At 42.5% G+C, this 19352-nt stretch overlaps 1 protein-coding gene across 1 annotated transcript; it reads left to right on the top strand.

Annotated features, from left to right (window-relative positions):
- Positions 1 to 916: 916 nt before the first annotated feature.
- gas6 (growth arrest-specific 6) lies at positions 917 to 19199 on the top strand. Its single transcript, XM_071904470.2, has 15 exons — positions 917 to 1410; positions 1702 to 1862; positions 5012 to 5036; positions 5147 to 5209; positions 8070 to 8192; positions 9257 to 9376; positions 10044 to 10166; positions 11494 to 11615; positions 12104 to 12222; positions 12732 to 12921; positions 13051 to 13215; positions 13322 to 13490; positions 14144 to 14283; positions 14478 to 14679; positions 16242 to 19199. Exons 1-15 carry the CDS (start codon positions 1335 to 1337, stop codon positions 16391 to 16393), a joined length of 1950 nt encoding a protein of 649 aa, XP_071760571.2. The 5' UTR covers positions 917 to 1334; the 3' UTR covers positions 16394 to 19199.
- Positions 19200 to 19352: the final 153 nt, after the last annotated feature.

Raw genomic sequence — 19352 nt, 5'->3', positions numbered from 1 at the left:
ATAAACACAAATTTAAAAAATAAAGCCAATATTCACAATCACAGTATCAGTATGATTGATATGAATTTAATATACAATACTCTATTGGGGTGCAATTGCTCTAAGCTCTATCAGATTCAGATTCTCTTGCACAAAGTTAACTAGTTTGTGTACCGGGAACTGGCAGTGTTATGAGGATGAAACACAGTTTGTTAAAATGTAATTGACACAGTATGACCCAGATAGAGAGTTAGGAATGTAGAGAAATACACAGGAAAAGAAAGTCAATGACAAAAACAGTTAAAAGAGGGATGTGGGCTGAATTGGGCGAGGAAGTGAGATTATGAAAACAGGCAATGGGAGATGAGACTAAAAACAGATTTCAAGTTATACAGGAGGGATTTTCTGGAAACAAAACAGAAAGGAAAAGGACTTGTGAAAGGAATGTGTGGGTTTAAAATGAACTGCTGTGAAGGGAGAGGTGAGATATTAAATATCAGTGTGATGTTGATACAAGTTGAGCAGAGGTTGATCTTTTTTCCAGTTGATTCAGTAAAACCCAATGAGGAAAATAAAAAGATCCCAGCAATGCTTGTTTATGAGACTGCAGTACAGAGCACATTTTGATGCTTTAGTGATGATTAAGTAGCCAAGTATATGGCTGGTAAGGCTTTAATATTGACCTTTAATTTTTTCCTACTTCACTGAGTGCGTTACATGTGATAATAGGTGCTTGAGTGCGCGTACACACACACGCACACACACGAGTGCAAGGGAGGGAGAGAGAGGGAGAGAGAGAGAGAGAGAGGGAGAGAGACAGACACACCGAGAGAGAGAGAGAGAGAGAGAGAGAGAGAGAGAGAGAGAGAGATATGTGTGTGGAGGGCAAAGCAATATCTGCATCATTGCAAACTCCTGCCTGTACTTTTCTGAGCAACTCCCCCTCCTGAAGCAGCAGCAGAAAGAAGCGTGCAGTCTTCCTCTGTAGTCTGAAGTCGGACTAGAGAGCTAAAAGAGAAGAGGGTCCAAAAAAACGCGATGGGGACGAGCTGAACCGCAGAGAAACGGGACGGTCGTCGGCTGTGTTGTGAATGATATGTGGGGAGATACAACAGCCTAGCTCGCGACGTTTGTACCGTTTAAAAATCAAAAGCGTTACGGCCAACGGTCGCGTTTCCCCCCGGTGAGAGTTGAATGCCTGCAGTGTTTCGCACTAGCCTCGGATCGGTCTTGCTGCAACAACACTGAGATACGGGGAGAGAGAGAGTGAGAGAGAGAGGGAGAAAGATAGAGAGACTACGAGACAGTACGGGAGAAAGTTTCTCAAGCTTGGCGCAGACACACAGCGGCAAACAATGCGGCTGACCCCGACAAAGTCCTTTTCATCTGGAGCCTTGCTAATCCTGCTATTTGTCTGCTGGTCCGACAGCAGTAAGTAAACAATTACATGCTAGGTAGCTAGCTAACTAGCTCGCTAAGTCCCCGTTTTGACATTTGCGGGTGATGATACATGCCAACGTTATTAACGTCATTAACGGGTACTAGCATAGATGTTTCGCAAGCTGTGTTGTTGCTGAATGTTTCTTCCTCGGGCACATAACGTTACCCAACTCCAGGATTATGGTTACACTGATTCATAAAAATGTCTGTTAACCAGGGAGTGACCTTCTCTTGGTCTTGTAGGTGCATGAATAAGATTGTATTGGTTTTTTTCCTCTTCAGTTTCATTGTCTGCGGAAGAGGCGAACCAGTTCCTGAGCAGACACAGGAGAGCATATCAAGTTTTCGAGGAGACGAAACAAGGACACTTGGAGAGGGAGTGTGTGGAGGAAAGGTGCACCAAAGAGGAGGCGAGAGAAGTGTTTGAAAACGACCCGGAAACGGTGAGTAGCCCCCAAAATCCCACCAGAGATGTGGTTTTCAATCCAAGTGCCAATGCAAGTCCAAAGAGAATGCAGGTTTTCCTTCCAACCAAAACACTGGACCCCAGTTGAGAACCACTGTAGTAGTGAAGTCTATTAACTAATTCAACCAGGTGAGATTTTATTGTTTTATTGACTCAAAACTACTGTCAGAGGTAACGCTAGGCTGCAAGGCCAGTTGTTTACTTGCATCATGTTCATATTGACTCTAAATTGATGACTGTAGTGAACTACTAGACTAATGATTCAGTGTCTGGGCTGGTGTTCATGCTCCAGTAACTGCAGAGTGCTGATAGCTGTCAAAGCGCATACAATTGCCTTGTCAAGGACTTACGTTTTTGTTTCTGTGCGTGTAACAGACCTTGAGTCAGTATGACTAAGCCTTAGTTTATGAAATATAGTCTAACTGAAGACGCTCCCATCCTTACCCCCCACCCCCCCACCCCACACACACACACACACGTACACACACATACACACAAACACACACGTGCACGTACTCGCAGTCACTCTGTCTCTCCTACCTTCCAGCATAAAATATATCTTCTGCTCGATAAAATGTAGCTCTATCCACTGGAGGCCTGCTTGGCTTAGACATATGGTCGCTTTCAAATATGGGAAACACCTGGATGTCTTTTCTTCTCTCTCTCTGTCTCTCTCTTTCTCTCTCTCTCTGACTTATCTTTGCCGAAAATCAGTCTGTGTCCCTGTATGTTATGTCTATGCATGCCTGGTCTGTCATTTAGCTTTCCCTAATGACCCGCTTCTTTCACGTGAGCATGGGTTTGCCATCCCCATGTTATGTAAATATATCCCACTTACATACAAATGCATGTGAATCATGCAAATAAACATTGACTCCCTTGATTCTGATTGCTCTGTTTGGGAGTTTGGCTGTTTGCTGTTAGAGAGTGAACACTGGTTGAGAGTATGTTGCTGTTTTTATGGATTCTTTGTGTGGACACTGTTCCAATGCAAATGAACAACACACACACACACACACACATTGTTTTACTAATGTGTATACGTCTCTCTCTCTCCATCTGACGTGCACAAACAACAAAAAAAAAACGTGTCACATTGTGTTCTGAATCCCTGTAGGGATATTTAGATTAGTTTCAGTTCTGCCCGACATGAATGTGCAGATCAGCCTTTCCATCCATGTGAATACATAAGCCTATTGAATATGTATTACACCTGCTGAATATGCAAAACCAGCAGTTCCGGACCTATAAATAACCCAATGTGTCAGAAAACGTGATTATTATGACGTGAAACATGGGCTATAGGACTGAGAGGCACAGTCATTGGCTGGGAACACAGACTTTTAAGCCCTTTAACAGACATTGGTGTGTTTTGTGTTGCTTGTGTGTGTGAGTGTTACTCAGTAAGCTAGGTGATAGTCTGTGCCAGGTACGGTAGAGCCTCCTGTATACAAACCCCTCGGAAATAGAAGTTGTCGGGAAAACAAAACGCGTGGAAGAAACGAGTAGATTGAAATACAGGACCATGTATAGAATATATATATATATATATATATATATATATACACAAGCATTCTGAAATGCTCTGTACAGTTTAATTTGTAGTGTAACTGCTTGTCAACAAGTAAATGCCAATAATTGTGCACAATGAATTCAGTATGTTCTTGCATGTTGCCTATTTGTTTGCCTGCTTGATTTGGAAGTCTGAGATTCAGATAATCAAAGTTTTCTACTGTATTTGGAGGGATGGATCGCTAATTTTGTATTGATGATGTTGAGCTCCCCAGCCATTACTGTATCTCTTTATGTTTCGGCTTTCTGATTTGTGGCTGAGAGGAAATGAATGGGGGAGAATCTGACCCAGAGATTACTAGTAAGTTTAGCCAAGCGGAGAGACACAGAGATTGAAAGAGGATTGAGTAGGAAAAGGAGAAGTTGAGCTGGTGCTCAAGGGAAAAGGTGAAGTGGGGTGAGGTCCCTCTAGCTGAGAGAGTTTGTGTGTGCATATGCCCTCGTACGTGTGAGCCGGACCCACAGCACCGGAAGAAGAGCATTTGCGTGTCTGTAGTCTCCACAGTGTCGTGACACAGAACTGCAGTCTCATTCATAGATGCATTATTCATTCTGAACGTGCCCATCTCTGACTCTGCATTTTCCTCTGCTGCAGCTTTTTGGCTCTGCAGAGAGAGAGAGGGAGAAAGAGAGAGAGAGGGAGAGAGAGGAAGCGGAGGGTGTTCCCGGTTACCTGCGGTTGCTCCTGGCAACACACATGCACGCACTTATTACGTTTCTGGCCCCCCATCTATTAGGTGTCCTGTCCAGAGGGATACAACAGATAGCAAATGGCGTCACAACTATCTATACCGTTGGGATCAAGCTTAGTAATTGTCCTAACTTCCTTTAGCCTACCTTCGATAGGTGACACATTGTCTATTTCTGCTTGAGTGTTCCTGGCTTCATCCACCACATTCACCCTGCTCCATCTGGCTCCTACTGCAGCAGAGGCTCTCTAGAGTCTCTGTCATCCCAGACTCAATCCGCCCATGTGTAGATCTCCCAGGTTTTGACCTACATGTAGAGTACTGCAGCCAGGAGGCAGGAGGGATGCTACTGAGGAAACAGGAATGCAGAGAATTTTCAGGAAGCCCCTGGCTACTGGGCCACACCCACTAGAGAGAGAGACACAGATAGTGGCATAATCATATCATAATTTCTATCTGCGTCCTAAACACACACACACACACACACACACACACAGCAACTGAGAACCAACTCTTCATAAACTTTCAAGTGCACTTTGAGACATTGAATCATCATTCAAGATTAATGCTGTTGGAAAGGTTTCTTTGCAAAATCTTGCTGAAATGTACTGTAGTTTCTCTGACTCAATGCCTTAGTTGAAATTAGTGGTAGTTTTTGATTGGCTTTCTATTGAGTAATTTAAAGTCACTCCCAAGAGTACAGGGATAAAACAAGGCTAATCCTAGATTATATCATGTGTTAATGGAAATCCCCCTACTGATTGAAGTTAGTTATTTAGATTATCTTGTTCTTGTTTAGGAGATAGTCTGTTCTAAACCTCTGTATGTAACTTAATCCCTCTCTCTTTCCATCTCTGTTTTTTAGGAATACTTCTATCCCAAGTATTTAGGTAAGTTATCATTCATCCTAAAACCCTTCATCTCTAATCATAACACATGAATGTGAATGAGGGGGTTTACTGATTATAGGTTGTGATTCTCTCATCTCATTCCTGTTCAGCCTGTGTGGAGAAGTTTGGAGATTCAGAGAAGAAGAGACAGGATCTGGTCACATGTGTCCACAGTAAGTTATGACACCCACTTATCTGTCTGTCGACTTGACTTTGTAGCACTGTGGACTGGCCTCTTCTTTATTCTTTGTACTTCCCAGACTGTCCCTCTCTCACTCCTCTCTGTCCTCCTTTCCTCAGTACCACTCTCTCTGTAGTGTGTGAATAGTTGCTGAGGGGGGCACCCAGTTGTAGCGTGAGGCTGGGCTGCACTGCAGTATCTCTGCATCACACTCAGGCTGTCATGCACTCTCTCTAAGTAGAGAGGAAAGGAAGAGGAAGGGAAGATGATTAAAAGGTATAGAAGAAAGAGGATGAGTCAATTATCCATTCTCTGGCACCTCTAGGTCAGTCTGTCAGCTTTTGCAGCGTGACATAGCTAACTGGTTTCATGACTTTGAAGCAATCTGTGAGTGGGTGTGCTGAATGTGCGTGAGTGCCCAGGTATATGAGTAACGTTGCAGTACTTTGCTGCCGTGATGCCGTGCGTCAGATGAGTGACACACCCCTTTTTAACGTCACATACGCACTCACGCACCGGCTGACTGCACCAGCCTTTCTATGAGCCGGTTCAGCGGTGGAGTGACGTGAAAGAGCAGCCTGACGTGAGTGGAGCGCAACATTTCTGCTGCATCAGGATACAAGAGACCCGGCCCAGCCCGGCTTCACTCCAATTGGCTGAGGAAACCGGGGGGTTGCAGTGACTCAGCTGCAGCATTGTGGCATTTAAAGATACGGCTGCTCTCTTTCTTTACGGTTTTATTCATCTGTCTTCTCTCTCTCTCTCTCTCTCTCTCTCTCTCTCTCTCTCTCTCTCTCTCTCTCTCTCTCTCTCCCTTTCTGCAAATCTCTCCCCATCTTTCTCTCATCTCATTGCAGACTAGTGTTGGGTGGTGTGCCAGTATCAAAGCGGATCATGGCATGCCTTAATGGGAATTTTGGCATATTGTGATGTACTGTTGGCTATATTTCCACATACCAAAATGCCCCTAAAAGCATCAGTTGACCTAGCTTATTTGCTGATTAAAATGTTTAATTTCTGGATTCTCTGCAACACTTTCCCACTTGTACACATTTTCCCAGAATGTGCTGGATTGGCAGCAAGCACATTACACAGCACTCAGTCTCCCACTCTCCTACTCTCTTCTATTAACCAAGTCTGCAGTCAGCAGGATTGCGTGCTTTGAAAATTAGTCTGTGGAAATAAGTTCTTTGTAAATTATTAAAAACAAATCTTTCCAAACATAAGCATACATACTACTTCTGTTGTTGCTGTTGTGTAAACAGCAACAGAATTTTCCATAACAGTAGCATTGGAAAGCTTCTCTGAATACTCAATGCAGTGGCCTGGTTTGATTGTGGTTTGCTTAAATGACATTAAAGGTAGACCTGCTGTCAAGCGACTTGTGAAATGCCAAGCAGAGAAAACAAGTGAGGCTCATGCGGTTAGCCATGCTTCCTGAAGGATCACTATATGCAGGTGACCACTGACCAGGAGCTTCGGCCAGGTTGATCGGTTTCATTGCAGGGCTGCACTTCTTTAGAACAGTTTAACATGATTATGCACCATCAATGTATATTTTAAACGGTAGTAGCTCACAGAACTTAGTCAGTTCTCTTAAGTTTGCAGTTCAATTTTTTGTGAACTTTTCTTGTCTCAGAGTCAGAATGGTTCAATCGCTGGGATAATCTCTTTGCCTGGTACTGACATTCCATACCCTGAAACATTTGATTTAAAAAACCAATTCGCTTCAGTAATGTTGAAAGTCCTACATCACAGTCTATAACTAATAGAGCCCTTTATCTATTTTATAATTGAAGCTCTACAGTTAGTATCTCTTCTCAATGTCTGTCACAATATGTCAATCTCAGAGACGTCTAACCTTGAATTTTGTTGTCAGTAGCCACAGGCACCAAAACATTTTCACTTCAGATTTAGCTTCATGGATCTGAATAGTTTATAATGGATACTGATTTGATTTTGCTGTTCATGCATCTCGCATCCATGTGTATTTTTGTTGTCATAGTGAGCCTAATTGTCAATATACAAATGTCTACATTTTCACAAACTACTGTGTGTGACACTGTGGTAATATAAACTGATAAATAATCAGTTGTAATTTAAACTTTGAATGGTTGCGATTCAGGCTTTGTTTGTATATATGTTTGGATATCATATCATTATCATCCAGAATAATGGAAAATAGTGTGACATGAAATTTATACCATATTACCCACCCACCCCTATATTCTATCTCCTTCACTCATCCCATCTTGTCTATCTACTCCTTTGCCCTCCATCAGCTTGCTTATCTCTCCCCTGCTCCCCTCATTCTCCAGGCCCTGTCATTCTTTCTTCCTCTCTCTCTAAACCCTCAGCTAACATGCCCAGACTTGTCTAGCAGTGAAAAGATCTTCAACTCAGTCGGGGTACTGTCATGGGAAAAGGAAACTGTAGGGGGAGAGTAAAGAATTACACATGTGCTTAACAAACACAGGACAGGGGTGGGAGAGAGGGCTGAAATGAAAACATGTAAGAGCAAAATAGGGCAAACAGAAAATGAACAGACATTTGAATATGCATTTGATCCTGTTTCTTGTGAGCTAGAAGGCAGGTATGCTTTGAAGGGCTGAATTAGGGCATCTCTGGCAGGGGAGCTTAGCCAGCATTAGGCTATTTATATTGAACTCCTGATATGCAGAGCTCAAGAGATGCCCTTCCTGTGTCTGGTATCACTATACAGTTACACTCATGGTATGCATCTGGCATGCCTATATTCAGTTTTAAAACAATAATGCCTCCTCTGTCTGTGTTTGTCTGTCTCTCTCTCTTTATCTCTGTCTCTGTCTGTTTTTCTTACATTTTTTATTCAGATATTCCAGACCAGTGCTCTCCTTCTCCCTGTAACCCCAGAGGTACAGTGCGCTGCGAGGACAAAAAGGGCGACTTCCTCTGTCACTGTTTCACAGGCTGGACAGGAGCCAGGTGTGAGAAAGGTACCGTCATCACTATGGAAACCCTCTCGCCTTGCGGGAGAGCAAGAGATACAGTTGGACGCTGTGTGTTGGAGCTCAGTAGAGGTTGAATTTTTGCAGCGTCACTCTGTGTCATATCTAGCATTTCCCTCGTCAGCACATCACGTGGACAGGTGTCTCCCTCGTCACTGTGACCTTGCCAGACATTGCCTGTTCCTTCCTGCTGATGAATAACGTAGCTTTTCCCTCATTGGTCATCATATATTTGTCATATAGCTTCATTGTTTCTCATCAATTTATATCGGTCGATATCTTAATGACACTGAAATTAGTTTCACCTCACAAAACTCAATTATTCATCTTCCAGTTGCAACACTGATTGTTTACATGCCCACTTAATTAGCAAGCATTATGCTGCTGCTGCGGTTGTTATTGATGATGGAGTGATGTATCAGGTCAATATGGACTAGATGTACGGGAACCACGATCCAGTCCAGAGCGGGAATCCATGTGTCTCTTTAGAGGTCATAGCTAGTTGCTGTATATAGATAAAAGGGGGAGGGGTGCACCACTTTTGAAATGGATCTGGCGAGGGATTCCACTCGAAGAAGGGAAATGAAAAAACATAAATTCATAAACTGGAACTGGAAAACACACATACTGTATATACAAACACACACTGTGAGAGAGAGAGAAACGTGCTTCTCTGCCTTGTGCCGCAGCCGTCCACACGTTTCCACTGTGACTCATCCTGCCACCTTACTGTGAGAGGAAACCAAAACAGAGTCAGTCTGACTGGGCCTGAGATCGGGCCTTTTCCACTTGACAACCGCACTCCTCCTAAACACATAGCTGCAACACACAGCCTCACCAACATACAGTCATTGCATACAAGGGCGTTTACAGTTTTCAAACTGTATCAAACTGCCATTTTCCATTGTGTACCCCTATTCAAAATTCATACAGTTGGTACATTTAAACATAAGCTAATCCTGAATTTCTAGGAACTGAAGCCTTAACGCAAGCTGAACAACGTGATACTGTACACAGCCCATGATGATATTTCTTCCTACGTTCATTTGCAGATGTCAACGAGTGTAGCAAGAGGAATGGAGGGTGTGACCATGAGTGCAACAACACCATGGGCAGTTACCGCTGTTCCTGTCACCAAGGCTACACGTTGGTAGCACGCCACATATGTGAGGGTAAGCAACAAGCCAAATGCTTACATACACTGTGTGTCATACATGGCAGGCACTTTGTTTATGGCTTGCAAATGTCTAACGGAAGAGTCAAGTCACTAGCTGCAAAGAAGGACAGTCATTTGACAAAACCAGTTAACACCAGCTGGCTTTGCATCAGAACTTAAAATTGACCCCATCTTTGAATTTCTGATTCACAGTTGTACCTGGAGTGAAAATCAACTATGAAAACAGACCATCATCATTGAGGCATTGAAAATTGTTGAAATGAATTTGTGTGAAATTGTAATCAAAGACTTCAAGGCCCAAAAAAAGCATGGAAGTGCATGGTCCTCTTTTACCTCATGAAATATTGAGGTACTAAAGAAATCCCACAGCAGGATTTTCTGTATTGCTCCAACAGTATCAAATACAAACATTGGTGGTTCATGACTGTGTCATGAAATTAATCCGGTTTAGGTGCTGGTGTCTATTGCTGACATTGTTTTAAGAATGGTCCTGTTCTGTTGAGAAATACATGGTGTCATAGTAGACTACCCATAGTTTCTACTCTGTTTCACGCATGTACATTAAAGTTTTCTCTGTATTCTTCCTGATCATTATAAGCGGCAGCAGTGTTGAAATTCCACCACTTTGATCTGTCTAGCTGAGCATGTTTTGTGTGTTTCAGATGTGGATGAGTGTGAGGACCCAAGTGTGTGTGGAACTGCACGGTGTGTGAACAAGCAGGGGACCTATGATTGTCTGTGTGAGACTGGCTATGTCTACGACAACGAAACCAAGAGCTGCATTGGTAAGCACATAGACACACACACACACACACCCACACCCACAAATACACACACACACACAGTTTCATGGGAAGTGACTGAGGAGCAGCTTCAGCCTCAGCAGGACTTGATGCAGCTGTGTTGCAGAGTCAGGAATGGAATGCTAGAGACATTTGAAGAAATTCTCTGGAAGTAGGTAACAGGTCAACTTCCACAAGTATCAGGCTCTGTCTGTAAACAGCTAACCTCAGGGGTAATATACTGCGACTGACCCTGTTCTCCACTCATGTTTGGTACATAATGGTATTGCCGGAGGGAGTTTTGAAAATTACTTTTTCCGGTCACAACAGATATGGGACAATAACAACAAAATTGCAGGATTCGGACATGGCATTTACTCTGGCTGTTTAGTTTAGATCATTGTACACTCGAGGCCCCCATTGAGAAATGTGTCCTATGACGTTAGGTAAAAGGTAAAATGCCGTCACTATTCACAAACACAGAAGAGGTGACATAGGTTTACAAGTTAGAGCAGTGTATGTTGCTTGCCAGAGACAGCTCTAAGCACAGCAAATCATGCTTTGATTTACACATTAAACATGCAGTCTGATTTGAAAACACCATGATGGCCATCTGCACAGCGTCGGCCCTGCCAAACTCTCAAGTGGCCTTGAACCTCCAGAAACGTAATTAGGAACTCAAGATGTAAACCTGATCTTTTATTTGTCAAACAAGTTTGTTCCCATATGTTTTCCTCTAAAGATGCGTAGTACTAGTGCTCAACAGACACTTTTATACAGTAGGTAGGAAAGCCTTGTCAATGATAAGGCCAACAGTATTTATTTATAACATTTAATCAACAGCACTATCCTGGTATTTGATAAGATAAGATAACATTGTATCTGTTGGCAACAAGATGGAAAAAGAGTCACAGACTTAAATGATATAGTCATTAATCACTGGTGTGCCCTGTTTGGCTCTGTAGTGGAAACTAAACTATTCATAACCTCGCTCTCCCTCTTCCAAGAATTAACATTTATTATAGCCAACCTAGTTCTAGCCTTTTAAGGTTATATGGAGAGGGGCGATACCACCCAGCTAACGTCAAAGGCTACTTAACTCAAGTGTTGTTTGCATTCCCTGATTTGTTGATAGGAATGACATCTGATTTTTTTTCTTGCATTCTTGTGGTGCTGATGTTTTGAGATCTTTGAGTTCATGTTTTGACAAATTCCTTAGCTGATGGGAATGTTCATTTCATGAACTTTTGTTTCTCTGTAACCCTTTTTTACTCCCCTTGTCATCATTCCTTCTCCATTAATTTATTCCCCTTGCACTGTCAATTATCAGATGTGGATGAGTGTGAGGAGGGTGTGTGTGCAGAGGAGTGTATGAACACACCAGGGAGTTTCCGTTGCTTCTGTGATGGTCGTCAGGGCATGAAGCTGGGCCAGGACCTCAGGAGCTGTAAGGTGAAATACATTCATTGTAGCAAATATTAACCAGCTGTTTCTTTGTTCAGCTTCTGTCTGCAATATCACACAAGAGGGAGTGCTGATATACAGTATAACAGCACAACCTTGAATGTGATATTGCTTTTATACAACAGTTCTATAAACAAAGCTATTGATCAAGTAATGATAATGTAAGACAACAGATTATGATTTTTGTCTTTTATTCGTCCCTCAGGATTCCACTACCAAGTGTTGCCAAGCAACACATAAACTGTTTATAATAGAACACCTGTAAAGCAGAGTAGTAGTAAAATGTCCCAGTGCTGTTATACTGTATATCAGCACTCGTGGAATGCCTCCTGTCTAATCAAATTTCACGACTGAAAGTAACTGTTGTATAAATCATTTTGAATCAGTCAAGTTGTTTGTTGTATACTAATATGGTTCTCATGAAGTTGCAGCATGCATTATCTCCATGTTTTTCCTCTCTGTGTGTTTTCCTCCAGCCTGTAACTCCCTGTATGTCGCTGTCCCTGAAGAGGAACTCTCGCTCGCTCTACCTGGGCCGTATGTTCAGCGGTGTGCCGGTGGTGAGGCTGCGTTTCCGCAGGAGGATTCAGACTGGGTAGGAAAACTCGGCTTCAGCCAACTCCTGTTTGAAATCCTTGCTCATGTTTCTGTGTTTAATGGAGTATAATGTGGTGTAATGGAGTCTAATACAATGACAGAACTGATTGAAGAGTCCCTAAAAGTGTGAATCCAATCCTGAGAATGAATTGGTTAGATGTCTGTAAGGGAAAAGCATTTTCTACCATACATAGTCACTTTATGAAGTTGCACTCACAAAGAAGAATTCTAAAAATAATTCTTATTTGTAGTAGAGATGAGGTAAGGAAGCTTTCTGCACCAGCTTTTGAAAATGCAACCCAGTTGGTTTTAGTGCCAAGTTGATATTAGATAAAATTCTTTTGGTCAGTAAAAGGAATTTCCTGTTTCTCTCCCGCTCTTTTCTCTCACATATATTCTCATTTACTCTTCCCACACTCACGGACTAATTCAAATACACACACACACACACACACACACAAACTCCTCTCCACCACCACCACTGCTCTCCATTTCTTCCTCTTCTAGGTTTTCAGCCGAGTTTGACTTCCGCACCTATGATCCTGAGGGGGTGATCTTCTTTGCCGGAGGTCACCTAAACAGCTCCTGGATTGTGCTGGCAATGCACCATGGGAAGCTGGAGCTGCAGCTGAAGTACGGCACCATCAGCAGGGTCACCAGCAGCGGACCTTTAGTCAACGACGGCCAGTGGAGAAAGGTTGGCGGTTTCTGTTAGGGGTCGATACGCTAATACACTGTCTACATTATCTACGGAAATGCCTCTTCACAGCACGCTTATCTTGATTGAAAGCTTCTTCTCAGTTATCCTGTCTTGTCTTCTTCCCAGATCTCGGTGGAGGAGCAGGGGCGGAGCCTAGTGATTAAGATCGACAGGGAGGCAGTGATGAAGATTGCAGTAAATGGAGATCTGTTCACGCTGAAGAAGGGCATGCACGAGCTCAACCTAACTGTGGGAGGAGTTCCTTTTAAAGAGGACGGCCTCGTCAATCAGGTGTGTATGTGTGTGCGCGTATTTGTGCATTTGGGTTTTCTTGAACATGTGTGGAAGGGGGATGTTCTGTATGTATTTCTCCAATGTTGTGGTGGTTGTTGTGCAGGTGAACCCACGTCTGGACGGCTGTATGAAGGAGTGGCGCTGGTTGACGGGTGAAGATACTTCCATACAGGAAACCATCCGCTCCAATGACAACATGCAGTGTTTCAGCGCTGAGGACCCTGGGGTGTACTATCCTGGCTCAGGCTTCGCTCTCTTCAACATCAGCTATGGTGTGTGTGTGTGTGTGTGTGTGTTATGGCTGGGCGATACGAGATTCATATCTCTATATACTGTCACATTTACCACGATAACAATAAATGAAACGGTAATGTGTTTTTCTAACCCCAGTGCAGAAATACTACATTCATCTTTAGCGTCATGAATATAAAAAGTATGCTTTTATTTTGAAGGTAAAACCACTTTACTTTCATTCTTATTCTGTCCATCTCTGGCTAGACGCAGCCGATCATACACCAGCTATACTACTTTGAAGCGCGACACTCACTTTAACTGAACCAACACAAATGAAACTGTTTGTGCAACATTGGCTACTTGACTAATGTTTTTACCAAACATGCCGACAAAAAAAACACGGCGTAAATTTTCAGTATATCGCCCAGTCCTAGTGTGTGTGTGTGTGTGTGTGTGTGTGTGTGTGTGTGTGTATGTATATATATATATATGTGTGTTATGGATAGCATTTCTGGGGCTTGCATAACTGCAATGTTAATGTTACAGAGGTAATCGGTCAGTTTATTTATTTGGATGAATGTGAGTCTGTCATCGCCTACACATCTGTCAACAGTTTGGTTCATTTTTGTTTTAACGTAAAGTGCATGACCTCTTATCCTCTCCACTCTTTCCTGTCCTCCTCACGTCACAGAGTCCCAGAACCTGAGTGTCCAGATGACCCTGCGTCCCACTTCTGCTGTTGGAGTGCTGTTTGCACTTGTTCACCAGGACAGCGTCCCTCTCTCCATCGCTCTGGCTGACTATCACCCCGGTACTGACGAGTGGCGAGATGTGAGTACATTACATGTGTTTCTGTGTACACTACAACAGCACAATCAACCTGTGTTTGTGTGTAAGAGTGGTTCAAGTTTGTTAGAAGACAGATGAGCCCAGTTTGATGCTGAGAATGATATGTGGTTGTTAGAAAAAAGATTGATGCAGCTTGTTTGTGTGCGTTTGTCTGAACTGAACTTCTGTGTCTTCAGTTTGTTCTTGTGTCAGTGGGTGATGTCATCATCGCCAGCTCTCCAGCCCCCCTGTGTGATGGTGAGAGTCATGTGATCCAGGTGGTAATCGCAGGCAACCAGACCCTGTTGCTGGTGGATGGCCATCCTGGACGTAGTGAAGATAACCAAGATCCTGTTGACCTCCAGTTGCAATCCAGCACCTTCATAGGAGGCCTCCCTGGTGAGCGCACATGCATTTATTCACGCAGTATACAGGGTTTCCCCCCAGGAGAGGCGTTAGTGGTGGTAGCAGTGCGAATAATGAATAGTCACAACCAAGGAGCTTTGCAATTTGATAAGCTAGTAGAGGCATCTAAAGCCACAGTAATGGCCACATACTTATTGGGGATGGCCAGATCAAATGCATCCTGGATTGGCACATCTAAAATAAGAAATTCCTACTGAATATATCAGAAATGTAATCATATAACACACATACATACACACACAAATTGTTGCCTGCTATTTGCACTTATCTCATCTCAATTAAGAACATGGACACAGTGTCATAGATGTGAAGCAGCCTACACAGTTAAGCAGTATTGCAGAGAGGAGGCGAGTAAATGATCCTGGTTCAGTGTGTCGTCTGTAGACATTGCCATGCCTCCTAACGGCCACTAGGGTGCAGCTAACACTGAGTTAGTGAACGAATGAATGAATGAATGAATGAATGAGTATCTGAGGGAGTTACTATCTGGATCCATGAGGGACTTCACATCTAAAAATGCCTGGTCCAGAGGGTGTACAGGGACACTAAATCAAATAGTACATACTTGTAGATTGTAAAATTGCCAAGCCAACACAAGCCTCATGATGTTCGGTCTTCATGTGGTGATTGAAGTTATCCTTCCTATAATTAGTGCAGTGCACCTCCAGGAAAGCTCTCTCAGCCACAGCACACTTTAATCTCTGCCTGTGTGTTTACAAATCATCCCTGTGATCAATACATTCTCTTCCTAAGTCAAATGATGGAGGGAAATGATTTCTACAAAATTGTCACCATTTATATTTGTTTTTCAACTCACTGCTCCATTTTACATTACATTACATTACATTACGTCATTTAGCAGACGCTTTTCTCCAAAGCGACTTACAATAAGTACATTTTGTCAACAGTAGTGAAACCAACTGTGCATCACAGTCTTCATCAGCTAAGCCTTTTAATAGGAATAAGTAGCATTCATAGATTTTTTTTTTTTTTTTTAATATAGAAGAAGGGTAAGAAGATAGGTTAGTTCAAGACGGGTCCAGGTGTAACCTGAAGAGATGTGTCTTTAGTCTCCGCCGAAAGATGGGCAGTGATTCGGTCGTTCTGACAGAAGGGGGGAGCCAGCCAGCCACTGTAGTGATCTATAGTGATCACTGCTGTAGTGACCACTGGAAAAGAAAAGTTAATAAACTTTCATTCTTTTCCCCAAAATTGCTAGTTGCTGCCTTAATGAAAATTGCCATGAATATGTGCTGGTAGGCCTAACCAAATCAAATCATTGTTAACATGTTTCCCGAGCTGAGTCTGAACAGACTGAACACGCCGCATCTCACTTTTTTAGATCAAGGTTGTTTTGAATCTGATGTTTTATTGGGGAAAAAAGTATTAATTTTTTCTGATGTTAGTGGTGGCGTTTGGGAATTCAGCTCCTCCATAAACATTTGGGGGAAACGCTGGTATTTACATTTCTGCCCACACACCTACAGTCTGTTTGTCATGTTCTCTGCTGGATCACGTGTCGTCTCTGCCCTCAGATGTTCCCCTGGTGTCCACTCTGGTGTCAGCACCCTACAGCGGCTGTATGGAGGTCAGTGTTAACGGACAGCCTCTGGACTTGGACCAGGCCATCCATAAACACAACGACATCCGCTCACACTCCTGCCCCCTGCTGGACTCTCTCCAGTGACCATTGCCATCGGTCTGTCAAACCTGATGCATATGCAGTTCATTGAGGCAATGTAGATGACTTTGGAAATGTTGCATAAAACAAGCCTTGACCAATGGGGAAATATAATGTATTAGATTGGAATGTAAAAAAACAAGACCAGTACTCCTGGTCCAGCTGGACCCTTCACCTTGTCCTTTTGCCGTGATGATGCTGCCACCTAGAGGCATTTGCAGGGATTTTCACTGTATTTTCAGTATTGTGACTCAGTTAGTTAGTTAGTTAGTTAGCCAGTGAGCAACATCCCCAGTACTAGGCTAGAACCTCAAAAGTCCAGTAAGAAGATATGGGAATAAATGCTGCACAACATTGCCTCAAAAATTGCCGATGTATCATAGCCTTTTAAGCCCACAAGAACACGCAGGGCCTTATCCAGGTCAATGTCAAATTGTTTGTCTTGGGTCAGCGTGCTAAGCCTGGCATCCTGTGCACAAATGCAGATCTGACTGGACCTTTGTAGGCAGTGTGACACTAGCTGCAACAACTTGGCTGAATGCAATTGTGGCCATATTGCTTACATCCAGTTCACCTAAGGCCCACATTCACAAAGCTTCAAATAGAAGTGCTAATCTAGAATCAGTTTTTGTTCACAGTCAATAAGACCGAAAAGAAAGGGGACCAGATCAATAATCCTAGATCAGCTCTCCTACTCAGAATATGTGTGAATAGGTGCCCAGATCTTCACAAGTGTTAGGTGCATAAAGACTTAGGGGTTGATTGGGGACTAAACCAGACTTACCTTGCCCCTAACAAGCTGAATCCCCCCTTTACCAAAGCAGGGAGGTGTGGTAGCGAGGGCGATATTCAGTATTAGGCACATAGCTGCGTTCTGTAGGAAACCTTGCACATTGTTGCAGATAGAAATGGACTGTGATGTAAAGCCATTTTCTTGTTTTTCTTCTCTACCGATGCACTCCGTGTCTACCTGCAACCTTAAAAATCAACCATGTGCCTACAAAGAACAACCAACCAAACCTTCTCTACAGCTTCCCTCCAGCCAGGGGTGTGTTCAGTGAGGGTGAAACATTTTACAACGCTGCGGATGGTATTGTCACATAAAAACAGAGCCAACTCTTCTCCTGAAGATACATTGTACTCGTTGCAGTTCAACACTATGCATTTCTATCCGAGCGTTTTGGAGTGTTACACCTTTTTTGAGCAGAATCGCGGTTTTTCGGCTCGATCACACCCCTGTTTCCAAATGAAATAATGAAATAATCTTTACTCACTGACTCCCACTGAGGCCCCTCCTTTCCCTCAGAATCACCAACTCGCAGTTAAATACCTGGGAAATAACCTGCCGTATGACAATCGTCAGATGTCGATACGTTAGTCACAGAAGCACAGGGAGACAGGAAGGGGCCCTCTCCAGCCAAGGAGAGAGAAAGAGAGCACTGCACCGATCGCACCATACAAGCTACTGAGAGTAAAAAGAGTGCGCTGTAATATACTGAATATGTAAATAATGTGACTGTACAATGCTTTGTAGAAGACAGAAAACAAACACTACCTTATACTCATTGAGGTTACCTGCACCATTTCAGTTGATTCAAGGTCTTGGTTTCCCAAAAACACAGATACCAACTAATCCGGGAGAACAACGGAGAGTCTCAGAAGTTACTTAGTTCTCCTGCCGCCTGAAATGCTTCTTAGCTAAAAGTCCAAGGGGCAAATCCAGGATTCTTCTCTTGAAAACTTATTTTTTTTGGGGCTGAGAGCTATCCAGGGATCAAAATAACTCTTTTGAGGTTGAATTTTGAATTAGATTTTATAGGTGCTGAGCAAATCCAAAATCAAAACAAAGAATGTCAGTGGAGCATTGTGATTGAGAATGCCAAAAGGGCTCCAGTATTATTTTTCTTCCCTCTGTTATGTATCATTTTCTAGTGAGCTGATGAATGAATGCCAGAATATAGAGCTTGACATGTTATTGTTCTTTTTTTTTTTTTTATCACGTGTTGTATATTGAACTTCCCTTTGTTTTTATTTTTTATTTTTCACTTTAACTGCCAGTATGTGTACGATGCTGAGAGAAGTCTGCCTTTTGAGTTTTAACTTCCCTCAACAGTGAAAATCCTATTTAAAAACAAAATAAAGGCAGTTGTATGAAGATAATATAGAGTAAAATTGTATTTTAAAAAAAACTTGTTTTGAGGTTGTTTTTGTATGCTGTGTGATTATGTCAATGGCAGCTTTTCCCATCTGGCCCAATTATGTTGCTAATGACATGGACTATCAGGCAAACAACAAAAATAATGTTTCATTTAAGGTGTAACAATACAGTTTAACACCTGGTATTGGTAGAAGTACTAGTAACACTTTTAAATATGCAAATTTAAGTGTGAGGTTTTGATAAAATCCTTACTCCAAATGTATCTTGTTCCTTAACATTCCTCTTAAACTACGTAGCAGAGTTGGAGCCAGCAGCCACAGAATCAGTCCATATACATCATCAATAATATATACTGTATATATATGTATTGATTGTGTGAATCATTTAATGAGAACTTCACAAAGATAACTGTTAAAGTAATATAGCTACATTGTTATTTATTCTACAGTTCACATTTCAAGAAAGCCCTTTTAATTGCTTGTACAGTAGTTAGTACAGTGAGATGATACACAGGATGACCTGTAATCCAACATTACAGAAACAACTTTGTTCTACTATACGCTCAATTATATGTAATATGCAACAGTCTGAAAGCCAGCTTGTGGCTTTAGAATAAGTACACATGAAATCACATAATAATGGATATATAAACACACTAAATAGCTATAAGTTGGTGTCTTTCCTTGCAGCGCAACCCTTCAGACACATGAAATGAAGCATTACGTCAGTACAGTAAAGTCTTGAAGCTCACCGAGTGCAGACTAGTCTACAACGTTGCCTATGAAGTGTCTTGTGCTACTTTCTCTG

Source organism: Centroberyx gerrardi, chromosome 1 (assembly GCF_048128805.1).
Source record: "Centroberyx gerrardi isolate f3 chromosome 1, fCenGer3.hap1.cur.20231027, whole genome shotgun sequence".
NCBI lineage: Eukaryota > Metazoa > Chordata > Actinopteri > Beryciformes > Berycidae > Centroberyx > Centroberyx gerrardi.
The sequence above is the reverse complement of the archived record's forward strand: the minus strand, read 5'-3'. Positions and strand labels throughout refer to the sequence as shown.

What these genes read in the sequence shown, in the direction of transcription:
- gas6 (XM_071904470.2), top strand. Translation starts at nt 1,335, where the DNA reads ATGCGGCTGACCCCGACAAAGTCCTTTTCATCTGGAGCCTTGCTAATC. An exon ending in TTGAAAACGACCCGGAAACG is followed by an intron (nt 1,863 to 5,011) that starts GTGAGTAGCCCC and finishes TCTGTTTTTTAG; the next exon opens with GAATACTTCTATCCCAAGTA. An exon ending in TCTCTTCAACATCAGCTATG is followed by an intron (nt 13,491 to 14,143) that starts GTGTGTGTGTGT and finishes CTCACGTCACAG; the next exon opens with AGTCCCAGAACCTGAGTGTC.